This window comes from Danio rerio, chromosome 18 (assembly GCF_052040795.2).
Source record: "Danio rerio strain M-AB ecotype USA chromosome 18, GRCz13ab, whole genome shotgun sequence".
NCBI classification, from domain to species: Eukaryota; Metazoa; Chordata; class Actinopteri; order Cypriniformes; family Danionidae; genus Danio; species Danio rerio.
Genome location: NC_141038.1, coordinates 24,185,462 through 24,201,640, shown reverse-complemented (window position 1 = coordinate 24,201,640; position 16,179 = coordinate 24,185,462). Strand labels below are relative to the sequence as shown.

Here is a 16,179-nt window from a genome sequence, read left to right as displayed (position 1 = left end):
AAACATGCACTCGTTTTCCATATTAATTGAAATATATGTAAATGGCACATATTGGGCCTGTGTTTCCTTTGCAAATATTGGGAACATTGCATATTCTATTCTAAAACATAAAGCCACTTACAAAAGCTAACACGTATTCTAATATCATATATAAATCATATAAATAAATAAATAATGAGGCGATTTATTAAAAATGAAAATGAATATTTATTATTTATTTGGAAATGAAAAAAATCCTACTTTAATAATAATATTAATGATGATGAATTTTTTTTTATTTTTTTGAAAAGTCTACTTTTACAATTTGACGCATGCAAACCACTGCAGAAATGTTCTAATCAACAGGCCCATGTAATATACCGTATACAGATACGTAATAAATAACCTACTATAAATTAAAAGCATTATTGTATGCTGTGTTTTTTGCTTTCACAAGCTTTGGAGATGTAGCCTCAATTCCACTTTTAAATAATAGGTCACCTATAGCTTTCGTCATAAGCAACGGCTGTGTTCAAAATGACACCAATGTTTTCAAAATGCACTGCGAAGGGTGGTCAGTTGTAAACATGAATATAAAACTGAACTGTAAAAATATAATGAAAGTAAAAAACACCTAAGAGTGATGACTTTAATACTTTTTTTATGTTTTTATGTTTTTTAGAATGTTCTAAATGAAATGGGGTATAGGGGGATAACTGGGAATAGAACACAGCCTATTCTGGAGCATTAGAAGAGCTGTAGCTGCTTCTAACTACAGCTCCAGAGGTGTAGTTGCAAGTATACAAGTTTGCGACGCAGTTTGCGAAGGTTCGTTGGAACGATGGATTTGGGAAATGGCAAATCAACAAACTGTGTGTAACGACACAACTTGCGACCTTAGTTGGCTAACGATGGTTTTTAGAAACACCCCCAGGATGGTAAAGTCACCAACCAAATAGGCTAAAGACAACGAGAGGAGTTATTTCTGAAGCAGGATTCCTCGTGACCATACCTCGAGAAGTACATGTTAAGATGCAATAATGTTAATTCTGATGCTGTGCTTAAAAATACTTCAGTAATATTAAGTACTATAATGTTTTTGAACTAAACAGTGAAGTACTCAAATAAAATTTTTGTGGTAGTTTTTATTTAACTTTTTATTTTAAAATTATTGTGGTACTTTTTTATTAAACATATAACATTATGTATATATGTTTTTGCAATTCATTAATAAATAGTTTTATATATATATATATATATATATATATATATATATATATATATATATATATATATATATATATATATATATATAAATACAATATAATGCATATTCCTAAATATTTCCCTTTACTATAAATAATGTAGTATTATAAATGTGTAACACCTAGTTTTATTGGATTTTTTTGTTTTTGGTCTAATACTTTGTTTCTGTTTGGTACATAATATAGTTTGCAGTAAATAACTGAACTAAACAATTATGCCTCATGTTTCATTGATAGTTTTATTGATCACTAAGGTATGACTGACTTAGATTTAAGTTGCTTCGATTTAAAAATTAAAATTGCAAAAATAGCTTAGATGTAGTTAATCTACTTTTGCCAAGTAGCTTTTAGCTTAGTTTGTGCCATTTCCCAGGCGGTAGCTTTTCGTGTAGTTAAGCTACATTTTAGGGAGAGTGGCTAATAGCTTAGGTCACTACAATTTTCAAGTCACTTGCCCAACGCTGTAAATAAATTACATGTATACATACAAAAAAAGTATATTTAAATTCAAACAAAACAGTGTAAAAAATCCTGGTTGCCTTAAATTTTTAAGCTGAATCAAATGAGCCTTTTGAGTCCATTGAACTATTATGTTAAACTGACTTAAAACAGCTTTTTAACTTTTAAACTTTTTAATAAGTTTAATATATTACAATAACCTAAAAACATGCTGTCAGGACTAATTGATCATATAAATTTTACAGTGTAGTAATAATAAGTCAAAGCTTAGCAAAATTAGCATAATGTTTTTAAAAATTAGTATAATGTAAAATATAAGTGGCTTAACAAGTGAGCATCATTAAATATGTTATTTTTTCATTAAACTCTAAATCAGCTGTATTTATACCCCTTGGCATATTTATGGGCATTTACGTTTCAATTAATTATGTTCTAATATAGTTTAAGTGATAAAAAACGGAATGTCCTAACGTTATGAAAAAGGATGTTGTGTATTATTATAACATAAAAGGTGTTATAGTCTCGCATACCTGTTGCTGTTCAAGCTGAGTCTTATTTTGTTTGATGCTCCCTTTTTCCAACAGCTGTCTTTGGTTCTTCTCAAACTCTTCTTTACCCTAAAATAGAAAAAAAAATTACTTTATGAATGAATGGATACTGGGTCGACTAATTGTAAAGCTTTTTAAATCCAAAAAGGTAGGCCACAATTTGTTTTCTATCAAACGAGCAAAGGTTTTTGTTAATTATCTGTGCACTGATTCATATTAAAAAGGTAAACCTTCACTATTAGTCACAACTGGCATGTTTCCACCACATTTTTCACACAGTGTGCACTGAAAAGCTTCTATTCACTCCACAGGGGGGCAGTATAACATCACAGTGAAACTTAACACAGCCATTTTTGGCTGTTGAAAAGATTACAGAAGTCAGACTCTTAATTAAACATACCTCCTCTGATTTTTTACCCAAGTGGAGGTTTCAAATGAAACAAAAATCAATAAAAATAAATGTTTTAGGTGATGAAGTAATCTGCCTTGAGCATATAAAATAAATAAGTTTTTTTTTTTTTTTTTAAAGGAAAATATCAGTTACACGGAAAGCCTGAAAGACTAAAAAATGCCCCTATGACTAAACTGTGGTCATTTATCTGCACAGTTTCCATGGAAGTTTTGACACAATGACAGGCAACAGCTGGTGCTAAAGGAAGATGTATGTGGGCTTTAAGGAAAAGCAGGTCTGCACATGCAATCAAGGTGATTGATTAAAGGCCTGAGGCTTGACACAGTGGGGATTACAGGCACAGCCCATATAAGGATGGCATGCAGACCAATAAGAACATACAACTAGAAAACCAATCTGAAGATTTTTGTATTTAGCATACCTGTAAATGGACATAGTCGTAGTCCTCCATCCAACCCTCCTCTGTTGTCTCATACGGCCTATCTGGAGCCTCCTCCTCGGCTGAGAATTTGGGAGGGGAGGGTAATGGACGGGACTGGATGTTGGCCCTTTCTGGTGTCCCTGACTGATAGGCTGAGATGTTGTTATTATTGGTCAGCGAGTCACCGGTATGAGGAACAGGTGGCAAAGGAAGCTGCTGCTGCTTGTTTGTCCGTTTGAAGAGCAAAGAGGCATTGCCATGGAGAAACGATGCTAACTGCTTGGTGTCATCAGGTACACCACGTGCACACATGATCAGCCGGTCCAGGTCATCCCCACCTGTGCCTGGCTGAGATGTCATCAGGGCTGCAGGGGACCAGCCCAAAGTGTCCAGTGCCTGACTGTACCTCACCAGACCTTGGAAGGCCTCCTCCATCTTCTGCACCTGCTTGCCAAGCTTGGTCTGCAGTGTGCGGTCAGTGGCCTGGGTGGCATTGGCTACAGCACCTCTAGCGAATTCCAGCAGGTCCCTGACTGCCACACGAATGCGGTCCACGGCCTGTCGGATGGCAGGGAGGTTGGACTCCATCTGAGTGGAGCTGCGCCAGTTTCCACTGATGAACGACATGAGGAGAGAAACGGAGCTCTCCACAGCCTGTTGATGACGGGACAGCCGCTCCATAGCCTGGTCCAGATCCAGGAGCAGCAAGCGACCTGGCCCGGAAGATTCCCGCACTGGCACCATGTCTAAAGAGGACGTGGAGAGATTACTGCGAGTGCTTCCAGTGCTGGACGCTGACAGCCGTTTGAAGCTGACCGTGAGCTCCTCGGTGGCCGCTGCATCACGGACCACCTGTGGAGGCACATCATACACGTAATCGCCTGAATCTTCGCCTGCTGGGCGCTCGCGAGGGAAGTCGTACACATCTGTGGGGTGGTGGTCCTGTGGGCCACCTTTTCGCAGGCTGGCAGGGATGTCGTAGATCTCCTGGCCCTCAGGCTGTCGTTTTCCTATTAGCTGAGGAGGAGGAACATCATAGACATCCTCTGGTATGGGAGGCTCGGGACCGCCAGGGATCTGAGACAGATAGGCTTGGTTCTGATTCTCCAGGCTCTTCATCTTGGCAAAATGAGGAGGAACGTCGTACGTTTCCTCCCTGATTGGACCATCTGGAACGTCTTTGCTGACAGATGGAGGAATGTCATATACCTGTAAAAAGAAATAATGTGTTTACCAAAACAAGCCTCCTATAATCATAACTGAAGTCATTAGTGATCTGATTGTTACATTTTTGGTTCATATAAGTTGAGAGTAAGCCATTTTAAAGGTTTCAAGGGAATTTAGGTGTTACACCCTATAATATAAAATATATATAAATGAACAAACGGATTGCATTTGAGATTTGCCAAAGAGTTGATCTTTAAAACTTCAATTATGCAACAGTTAAATATTATTTCAAGCATTAGATGTTGGAAAGCATTATTTAATGTAAAAATACAGTGGTCCCTCGCTATGATGCGGTTCACATTTTCGCAGCCTTGTAGTTTCACAGATTTTTTCAGTGTATTCTGCATCCTAATTGGCGCATTGTGTTCTGCACCCTATGACAGACCTATTTAGACCATTGTCAATCAATCTTCTCCATGCCGTGTCTCCTGTACAGTAAAGAATGCGTTCAGCTTGCCAAATGTACATAAATCTTTGATCACTAGCAGTGTGACTCTTAAGTGCTGTACTGTATGTTTGGAGTATTTCTCCCCAACAAACCCCACAAATGTTGACGAAACATTCAGCACCATCAAAGGCACTCAAAAGGAAGATGCTAACCATCGAACTAAAAGTTGGACTTCTGGACATGCTAAAACAAGGATAGAAGTTATGCGGCTGTAACGCACCATTACGGAATAAATGAAGTAACATAAAGAAGGAAAAAAGTAACATATGGACGACAGCAGAAATAAAGTTCAACAAGGATGCAAAAGAGTTGTAACTGTCCACAACAAGACCACCGTAAGGAGTCTGCTTTAGTTTTGTGGATCAGTTACTGCAGTTGGTTTTATTCTATAGTACTGGACGAAGGTTTGAACTTTGCGCGTTTAAACAAGAGAAATAAGTGTGAAAATGTTAATGCCTCTCTTAGAAAAGTGTATAAAGTGTGTAGTGACGGGTTTTAGAGCCTTAAAACATCTAAAATGTAAAACATAAAGCTGACTACTTTACGGATTTCCCATATTGCGGGTTATTTTTAGAACGTAACTCTCACGATTAATAAGGGACCACTAAACAGGAAATGTGCATGAACAATTAAATATCTAACATATGCCCAGTGTTAACTGCCAGTATATTGCAAATCAAATACGCTACCTAAATGTGGTATGAATCAATGTGACTGTGTGTACAATTTAAGCTTTTTTGTGCAAGGAATACACGTTCAATCTTAAATATGCTACTTGATGTAAAACACACTAGCAATTTATGAGTGAAATTTGTTTCACATCATTTTGTTCAGTCTAGAACTGTTTAAAAAATTAAACACTATTTGATAGTGCTGCAAGGTTGTTGTTTCTTTTGGATGCTGTGTTGGGGGAGGGGGCTGACATTATTCCTCCTAGATATAAATGAAACAGGTGTTGTGTTTGACTGACTAGCCAATCAGAAAATATTTCTGCTTGTGAATCATTTAACGCTGTATGATTTGCTGTCGTCAGATTGGCTGAGATGTCATTAGTGGGTAGAGTTTAGGAGGGGCAGCATGTGTTTGAAGCTGGCGGTCAACAGTAATACACTTGCCAAGTCTGGCTAAAAGTAGCAATCACTTACACAATCCTTTCTGCATGTATTAGAGACTTGTGGCATTTTGTTTCAGGCAATTCAGATCTCTTAAGCACCCATTAATGTGCAGATCAAATATGCAAATAAGATAAATATGAAAAAGATGGATGGGTACCGTTTGTTGGTAGTGCAGCTGGCTTTTATCCACACTAGGTGGAGTGTCGTAGATTTCCTGACCACTGGGTGGGCCTTTCATTGCCATAGGAGGAGTATCATAAACCTGTGGCACAGAGAGAGTACAGGGTCAAAAAAAGACACACATATTTAAATTTAAGACATATATACATGACAAGAAGTAGATCCGGCTTGAATTGAATTATGTTTCTGCCCATTTTATTGATTTGTTTTTCAGAGCCCTTGGTTTTTCTCTACCTCATAGAAACTTTGAACCATTTTTTACTTCCCTTATTTTTTTGTGCATGTTAGAGCAGATTTGGAATCGAGGCACTTGGATGAATGGGGGTCAAAGGGAGCACAGGTACACTCAATAGGGGACACATTCACACTGATGTGGAGAGATTACAGGAGCACGACCTCAGACAGCAACAGCTGGAGGAAATCAGCAGTTCTGCAGAGACGCTGACCTCCACCTTCACCTACAATCGCTCTCTTTCAGTCTGCTACCTCTACAGTGGCTCGGTGGTCAGGCTGATGCGAATATGATAGAAGCTTTTTTAGAAAATATTATACAAGTTATTAGGAATGTTATGATGTGGCAAACTACACTGCTATAATTGCTTCTGTGATTTATGTCACTGGAATACACAGTAATGTTTAAGGGTTCTAGGACAGTAGATGCTAGAATTGTCTTGTAAGTTGCTCTTAAGCTCTTAAAGGCCTTATTAAAAAAATTCTTTTAGATGTTACATGTCAGTATGTTAATTTTAAGGATATCTATAAGCTAGAGTGCACCAAAACATTGACAAAACTCAAATTTAGAAGATATAAACACCCCAAGTCTTCGGTTTGTCACTTCTAAACAGATAAACTTTTTTGACATCACTTCAGTTTCTTTTTATATTCTCTGACCAATCAAATGCTCTCTAGTATCTGACATGTCTCGCCCCCTTTAAGGCGCTTCTCATTAGATTTTCATTTGATGCATTTGAGCTCAACCATTCTCACTGGCAGAGCTGTGGTTAAAATGAAATGCTATTGGCTGTTTTGTAAAAAAAAAAAAAAAAAAAGGGGGGGAGGAGCTTCTAGATGTTCTGCCCTGTCTTTATGTTTTAGTTCACCAACAAGGACCATGCCATACTTTGAGCTAGACTTTATTGTAGGGATGAAAGAGATGGTAAGGGAACAGTGGGATGAAGTTGAAGGGAAGTAAGAGGATAAACAGTGAACAGATAGGTAGGTTGATCGGGTGTCCTACGATAATGCCCAGAGACTCAGAGTGGGGGTACCATCTCTGTAATATTTTGGTAGAGTGATTGGACGCCCTGATTCAACCCAGGAGGGAAGAGAGGGTTATAAGGATAGTTTATGGGAAGCAAAGGAATAAAGGGAGGGAGGTTGGGTTTGAGAGAACGAGAAGAACAGTGCTAGAGGGCTGGTCTGCCTTAAATAAGTTTTAGAGAGTAAGTGATTGGTTTAAGAGGTAAATTGAGGTAAGGTTCCACTACCGAACCTTTGTTACAAAGTTAACTCTATTTGAGATTACGTCAAAGACCGAATGAAAATTGCACATTTCAAAGTACTTCACGGGATAAAATAACATCACAAACATTGTTTAAAATACAATTTAAATTCAATGTAAAAATACAGGAGATGAGCATAAACAATGATATCTGATATATATTTATGACACGCATCAACTGCCAAAATATGGCAAATGAATTATTCTACCCAAAATATGATAAGAAAACCCTGTGATCATATTCACAAGGGAAACCATACAAGTTATTAGGAATGTTGTGCTATGGTAAAGTAAACTGGCAAAATTGTTTTTGCCATTTCCTGTGGATATTTTGATGTTGTTTTTTTCAGGATGAACAGTAAGCTCAAAATAGTTAATTCAAAATGGAAATATTTTGTAACATTATGAATGTGCCTTTGAAACTATTTAAATAGTTCTTGCCGAATAAAAGTTTTCATTAATCTATCTATCTATCTATCTATCTATCTATCTATCTATCTATCTATCTATCTATCTATCTATCTATCTATCTATCTATCTATCTATCTATCTATCTATCTATCTATCTATCTATCTATCTATCTATCTATCTATCTATCTATCTATCGATCTATCTATCTATCTATCTATCTATCTGCTGTCTGTCTGTCTATCTATCTATATATAGGCCTATATTCATAATAATATAGCGTATATAAGTACAATACAGAGACCCTAGATCTAGCTGCAAAGAAAAATATTTTAGAAAACTAAAAACGTGTTTATTTATAAGTTATTCTAACAAATGAGGTTGCCCCGAGATGTATATTTAAGAAAACCCATAGACTCTCAGATGCATGAGCTCTTATAAATACAGCAGTAGCGCTGACTCGAGTTTCAGAACATGCTAAAAATGAAGTGTGACTTCCTGCCTTAACGCTCTGTCAGACCTTTGACAACTGATATAAATATCAAATAATGCCTTCAGCACTTGATCCAAACAAGAAACAATAACCACACACACACACACACACACACGCACGCACGCACGCACGCAGGCACACACACACACACACACACACACACACACACACACACACACACACACACACACACACACACACACACACACACACACAAAGGGCTTGAATGTTAGCAAAGAATTAAAACCCAGTAAATGCTTTATAGTGCTAGCAGCCATTAAAGTGTGATTCTTTCCATTACTGCATCTGATGTGGGTGAAATGAGGTTGTGGGAATTTGGATGAAAATGAAGTGTAATCTCGTCTAAGAAAGACTGTCACACACACTTTTCAGTTTAATACTAAGCCATTAATAATTTAAACCAGTGGTTCACAAACTGCCCTCTAAGGGTGGTAATAGCTGAAAATGTCTATCATTACAAATGCAGCTGTTAGACTTCATTTTCTACAAGATGTTTTTTTATGTACAAATAAAATGTCACATTTCAAGCATAATATACTATTACTTCATCATTTATTACTCCCCCGGGCTCCAGATGACTCCAGAGAAATATATGCTGCCAAAAATAATAATTATTTACAACAGAAATATGTCACATGCAAAGTGAAATGCTCTAGGTAAAAATGAAACTATTTCTGTATATCGGCGAGTTCTGCAATCATCAGCAATCCACAGATTTAAACAATTTACACCTCAAGCTACGACCGTAAATTCACACAGAACTATCCCAGTGTTCTGAAGTCATGTCTACTCTACACTTCTATCAATCAATACTGCAGCAACCACACATACACACACCCTTACACAAACACCATTAGCATTTATAATGCTGGCCAAACAATGGCTCTCAATCTGTTGTGTGCCCTCAGGAGAGCCTGCAGCCAGAGACTGAGGCAAGAGAAACCATGAATACCAAAAGCTCTCATTGAGCATCCAGCAGAAGCCGTGCCAGCTCCATTTGATTAAACGTCTTAGCTTTTTCTCCCTTCCTATCACTCTAATCGGAGAGACGCCGATTTATTACAAGCAATATTTGGAGCGATTTTGAACTGGCTGGTTTAGCTTGCAGCATTCTTTGTTGGTGTGAGAAACCAAGCAATAGAATTCAACATCGTGGCAAAACTTGCTATAGCAAAAGTATTCATTCATTTTCTTTTCAACTTAGTCCCTTTATTAATCAGGGTTCACTATAGTGGAATGAACCGCCAGCTTCTCCAACAGATGTTTTACATGTATGTAGTGGATGCCCTTCCAGCTGCAACCCATCACTGAGAAACTAGCAAAAGTATACTTTTGTTTATTAATGCATGCACAGTTGAGAGTAAATTCCATTTGGTAGGATGGGCAAACATACTCTGCTGGCACAAGACATCAATATGACATCACATTGACGTTGTACTCCAAATCAGGTTAATGTCAGAACCCAACGTCAGATCGATGTCAAAGTTCAACGTCCAACCTAAAAATCAACCAAATATCAACGTCTAATGATCTTACAGCTTGATGTTGTGTGGACATTACCACTATGATGTCTATCAGACGTTGGATTTTGGTTCCCATACCTGACGAATAAATGTCAGTATTTGTCATCAATATGACATGGGTTTAAGATGTTGGCTAGACATTGGATTTTGTCACTTTCCAACACAACCTAAAAAGTAGGCATTTGACATATGCACAATAGAAAGATACATCCTACTTCATAACTTTTTTCAGCTTTTTTGTGAGTGCAAACTCATTTAAAATAGTTTCTTTTGATCCCCCTGAATATGCACTCATCAACATGGCTGTCTAATTTCTTCAGTAGTGTGTTGCTATTTTAGTTCTGACTGAAGACTGGCCTGGTTTGGTGTTGCCTTGTATAGTAAGTGTGTAAGCTTTGTGAACACCTGATCACCACAAAAAAATCAGCCTTCACATTCACTGATAGCATATGAAGTTTAGCAGATTATATAGTTAATCTTTGATTCCGAGGCATTGAGAATCGAGAGTTAGTTTTGAGGTTGGAATCAATTTAAATCGAAGGGAACTAATTCTTCATTAAGAGCTCATCTTCATTTTAATTTAAAAAGAACTAACTCTCTTATTTAGATGCCTGTTTGCTAATAATTATCAAACACATGATGCATTTCGGCGAAGCAGTGGAGCAATAGGTAGTGCTGTCGCCTCACAGCAAGAAGGTAGCTGGGTCGATGGTTCGATCCTCGGCTCAGTTGGCCTTTCTGTGTGGAGTTTGCATGTTCTCCCTGCCTTCGCGTGGGTTTCCTTCGGGTGCTCCGGTTTCCCCCACAATCCAAAGATATGTGGTACAGGTGAATTGGGTAGGCTAAATTGTCCGTAGTGTATGAGTGTGTGTGAGTGTTTGTGGATGTTTCCCAGGGATAGGTTGTGGCGGGAAGGGCATCTGCTGGTTAAAAACACGCTGAATGAGTTGGCAGTTCATTCCGCTGTGGCGACCCCAGATTAATAAAGGGACTAAGCCAACAAGAAAATGAATGAATGAATGATGCATTTCTGTGAAAGGTTTTTCCACATAGTTCGCTTCAACGATTTAGCCATTTCTAAAAGTGGTTATGGTATGTCATGTTGAAATATTATTAAATATTACTGTATGTTAAATAATAAATAAAGCAATTTGTGAATGCATAATACATTTTCCTTTAATTCATTTATATTTATGTTGTTATCATTGTTTTATTCTGTGATACAAATATAATGCGGCTGACCTGAAAGTTTACACTTTACACTTCAACTGCTCACATGCATTTTAGACACACTATATTTCTGTGCCTTTCATCCAATAATTATGAGCTTCAATGAGCTTGTTTGATAGTTATTACTATTGGCAGGGTGTGAGAAGTAGGAATCAGATTCCTCAACAACGTTGAGGAATCGATTAGAATTTCAAAATTATACCAATTTCAAAATGGTATTGGACTCGATTCAAAAAAAAAAAAGTTAAACAGCCATACTAACATGCACTTGTTAATTAACTTTATTGTTGGCCACAATTTCTTTCTTCTTCATTTACAAATAACTCGTTTACACAATTTACACTAGTGTGTTTTTCTTTAAAAAAAAAAAAAAAAAAAAAAACAGAATTAGATTGAAAATGCTTTTCGTCCAGACTGAATTTTGTATTGCATTTCAGAAAAATTATCTCCTTTCACACTATACAACATAAAATGCATGATACCTGACCATTCACACTCACTGGGCATGTGAAAGTTTTGCCTGCATCAGAACTTACAATCTACCACCTGTGTAATAGTTATACAAGGCTTGACGAATCAGGGAATTATATGCAAATGTCCAGAAGACCAATCAGAGAGCAGATAGTCATGCTTCTGTTTTGAAAAGTTTCAGTTTCCGTCCGTCTATACTGAAACAAATCACCTGCGTATCCAAAACAATACCAAGTTCTTCAGGATTTTTATAGTGCTCAGCTTTCACAGAATTGAAGATGGCAGAGTAGGCATAACTTAACACCAGGCATAACTTAAACAAAACGTATGTGTTTTAATACAAAAACACATTAGTGTAAATGGCACCTCATTCTCCTTCCATGTGTATTTTAATGTTAATTTTACAGCAGTTGTGTTTGTACAGTACTTTCTCCTGGAAATACGGTTGTGTTTGGCCAAAAAAAATGACAAGCAATGTATCCTGTTTTGTCCAGTCTGTCATTTACAGCATGTGGTCAGGTCTTAGCAGTCATCCATGTTTCTATCTGTATGGCTGTGCTGCAGGCTGTGTGTGTGTTGGAATTTTGAGGTCTGGGTATTCGTGGCCCTTGCCATGAGCTAGGCTTTGTCTTTCTCTCTGTGCTCCAGGAGTGTGTGTGTGTGTATGTGTATGTGTGCTGCAGTGTGCTGCATTGAAGGACTGATCTCGCTGACAGCACATTCTCCCTCATAGACACACACAGTACTCAGTCTCAGGATATTCTGCTTCACATACACAGACGCACACACAATGCTGACCTTCTTTTTGAAATGCCTCCAGACACTGAAATATCTACTTCCACTGCAAGTAATGCATGACCTCATCTAAAAATAGGCATGCAATCATCGAGCCAACAGGAATATAAAGATGCGGGAGAACAGAGAGAGAAACAGCGAGCGAAAGAGTAAAAATGTACAAAAGGAATGAAGACAGAAAGACAGAAGATCGGACAAAAGAACAAATAAAAGTGATAGATTAAGAAAACAATAGACCGAAAAAATGAGTGATGAAAATTAAATAAACACAGTTGCTTTAAAAACAAATAAAAAATGATTAAATTGAGTGAAAAAGAGAAATTGTAAGAAAGAAAGAAAGAAAGAAAGAAAGAAAGAAAGAAAGAAAGAAAGAAAGAAAGAAAGAAAGAAAAAAAGAAAAGAAAGAAAAACAAAGAAAGAAAATCAAGAAAATGAAAGAAAGAAAGAAAAACTAAGAAAGAAAACCCAAAAAAAGAAAGAAAGAAAGAAATGAAGAATAAAGGAGAAAGAAAATCTTCAAAAAAGAAAATCTTCAAAATCAAGGGAAAAAACTAAATAATAAAATAAAGAAAAATAAGAGAAAGAAAAAAAGAAAAACAAAAAAAAAACAAATCTAGAAAAACAAAGAATGAAAGAAAGAATGAGAAAAAAACTAAATCAGGAGAAACAAACAAACAAAATCAAGAAAAAAAAGTTAGAATGAATGAAAGAGAAAGAAAGAATAAAATCTTCAAAATCAATAGAAAGAAAGAAAAGAAAATCAAAACAAATGATAAAGAAAAAATAAAAGAAAGGAAATAAAAGAAAGGAAATAAAAGAAGGAAAGAAATAAAAAAAGGAGAAATAAACTTCAAAAAAAGAAAATCTTTAAAATCAAGAGAAAGTATGAAAGAAAAAAAATCAAGAGAAAGTATGAAAGAAAAAATCAAGACAAAGACAGAAAGAATAAGAGAAAAAATCAGGAATGAAGAAAGAATGAAAGAGAAAAAAACTACATTTTCAAAATCTAGAAAAAGAAAGAATGAAAAAAAGAATCAATGAGAAAAAAACTAAATCTTAAAAATCAGGAAAAAGAAAGAAAGAAAGAAAGAAAGGAGAGAAAGAAAGAATAAAAGAAAAAGAAAATCGAAAGAAAGAAAGAAAGAAAGCAAGAAAGAAATCTTCAAACAATTAATGGAAATTCTTGAAGAAAAGCAAGAAAATGAAAGAAGGATTTTATATTCTCATTGCTTGTATTATTAATGAGTGTGAAGGCTCTTCTCTAGAGTCTGCCAGAGTGTGTGACGATCATCTATTACACACACACACACACACATTACAGATGTCTGCGATACACTTAAAGACTATTATCATCAATAACGATTTTCAACTGGCTCAGGCACAAATTACAAGCTATCAAATAACCTACAGTGTAATGATCTTCACATGGACATTAAAGCACATCTGTAACTCAAGGCAGTGACACAGTCGCTCTTTCTGCTGAACTCTTTACCTGTTGGATGTACTGGGTTCGGGTGGGTGGCACGTCATAGATGTCCTGGCTGGGTGGAAGGTGTCTCGGGACATCATATTCGTCCTGTTCATTTTTTCCCGTGTCATACACATACACTTGACCAACCCGTGTGGGAACAACCACCTGAGAAAGACAGAAAAACAACTGCATGAGATACAAACAATTAACTGGTGATGGATTGTTGATAATTCTGATAATAATGTTGATAACTGATGCACTTTATTTATGATCGATTTGGTCAAGGTTTTTTGTCTGCTAATCAACCTCAACCTCAAAATTACAGGATTTTACCTCTTTAAATGCCAAGTTCACAAATTATATCACTGATTTGGTGAAAAAAACACAAAATTATGTATTTTTAATATAAAACGTAATTGTGGACTGGGGTTTTTTAACCTTTTATCACAGTTTAGGACACGTGAACGATTAGTAACAACATCGGCTTTAATGCTTTGTTAGATTTTCCATTTTGTCTCTAATTTACTGTTGGCTGCAGTTTTTGCCCTGGTGACTTCCATTATAACCACATTTGATGGTGCATAAATACACAGTCTTTGTTTTTGTTTACTCCATGTAGTTCTGAGAGCTGAGATGCATATTTTGATTTTCTCAGACACATCAAGGTTAGTGCATAAAGGTCACTCTTACACACTCACACACACATACACACACTTTAATTTGCTGTTAAACTCCATATAAAAATCCGGAAACTAAGCATTTTTGCCCATCTAAAGGGTTAATGGTGCCAACTGAAAATCAACAGTGAAAGTTACAAATTCGACCTCGTCCCAACAGGAAAAACCACCAACAATCAAAAATGCATGATTATATGGTATCATGGTTTTGCAGTCAAAAAAATGTGGTTAAAGTGGAAGTCAATGGAAACACCAAAAGAAACACCAAAAGCGACAGCATATGTAAGTACACCTCTCACAAATCTATCTTTTAAATTCATATTTTAATAGAAAGCTACACAATATTATATTTGTGCATATACATTTGATTAGGCAGTACAGAAGGCTAATCTGGAGCTTATCTAACAAAATAACTTACAATAATAGTCCAAAAACTAATACACCCAAATTTAAATGTTATAGAAAAATATTAAATACATTTTTTTAAATGAGGAAAAATCAAGAGAAGCAAAAAATAAATAAATGAAAATTAGTTTACATTTTTTAGGTTGTAATTTTTTTATTAATATTTTGCTTGAATTTAATTGTGTTATCTTTCAATTTCTAAATATGTTTGGTGACTAAATAGTATTATTATAAATATATCTTTTTAATAATTCTGTATTGTTTGAATGCACCACAATGCATTTCCTATATTCACTGAGAAATGGACAATTTTTAAAGTGTGTACTTAATTATGCTGAGCACTGTAAGTAGCATAAGAAGATTGCATACAAAATCATTGCAAATGTGCGAATAAATTTCCACCATTTGCCAACTCCACTAGTTTCAAGCATTTAGCAGATTAGAGATGGACAATGATATTGTTTACATTCTGGGGTAAGTAATAATTTGAGAATAAATAACAATTTTGCCACAAACACATGGAATTCATCTCAGTTGCTTCTTCCACACAAGTTCAAATAATTTAACTTGAGTGGAAAATTCACTTAAATTAAAAAAACATCCTGTGGATAAACTAGAGCAAGTGAAACTGCTCTTCATTTGGTGTGAACACAGTATCATTAATTGATGGATTTTCACCTAATTTACATTTGGGATTTTTTCTCTCTCTCTTTTTTTTTTTTTTTTTGCAAACACTGAAAGGATCCACTTCACATTAAGATAGAAACCTGGCTAATGTGAACATTCGAGACATCTGTGCTATTTACATGTTGTACATTAGTCATTGAATTATCTTTTCACAATCATGCTAGCCATTTATTCACATTAAAACATTTACTTTTGAATAAATATGCCTTTGTTTTGTATTTTTTCCATCTTGTCATCCCAGTGACAATGTGCTACTTAAGTAGACACGTTATGCATTATGAAGGTTATCGATTAATCAGTTAAGTGATCGTTAATTATATAAATGATGATCAATCATGGAAATTCATGGATATTGATAGAGTAAATGGGCCACAAAAAGACAATGCCCTGATGGCGCCATTCACACCAGGTTAACAAAAGCATTACTACAACAAATCTGGGG

General features: G+C 35.9%; 1 protein-coding gene across 4 annotated transcripts in view; it reads right to left on the bottom strand.

Moving 5' to 3' along the window:
- Positions 1 to 16,179, bottom strand: part of bcar1 (BCAR1 scaffold protein, Cas family member) — a 181,048-nt gene that overhangs the window by 4,782 nt on the left and 160,087 nt on the right. For all 4 annotated transcript variants that reach the window (XM_087292457.1, XM_087292458.1, XM_087292459.1 and 1 more), the window contains 4 exon segments: positions 13,990 to 14,133; positions 6,032 to 6,136; positions 3,085 to 4,293; positions 2,234 to 2,320 (listed from right to left, as the gene is read on the bottom strand). In XM_087292457.1, coding sequence (XP_087148583.1) covers positions 2,234 to 2,320; positions 3,085 to 4,293; positions 6,032 to 6,136; positions 13,990 to 14,133 — 1,545 coding nt within the window.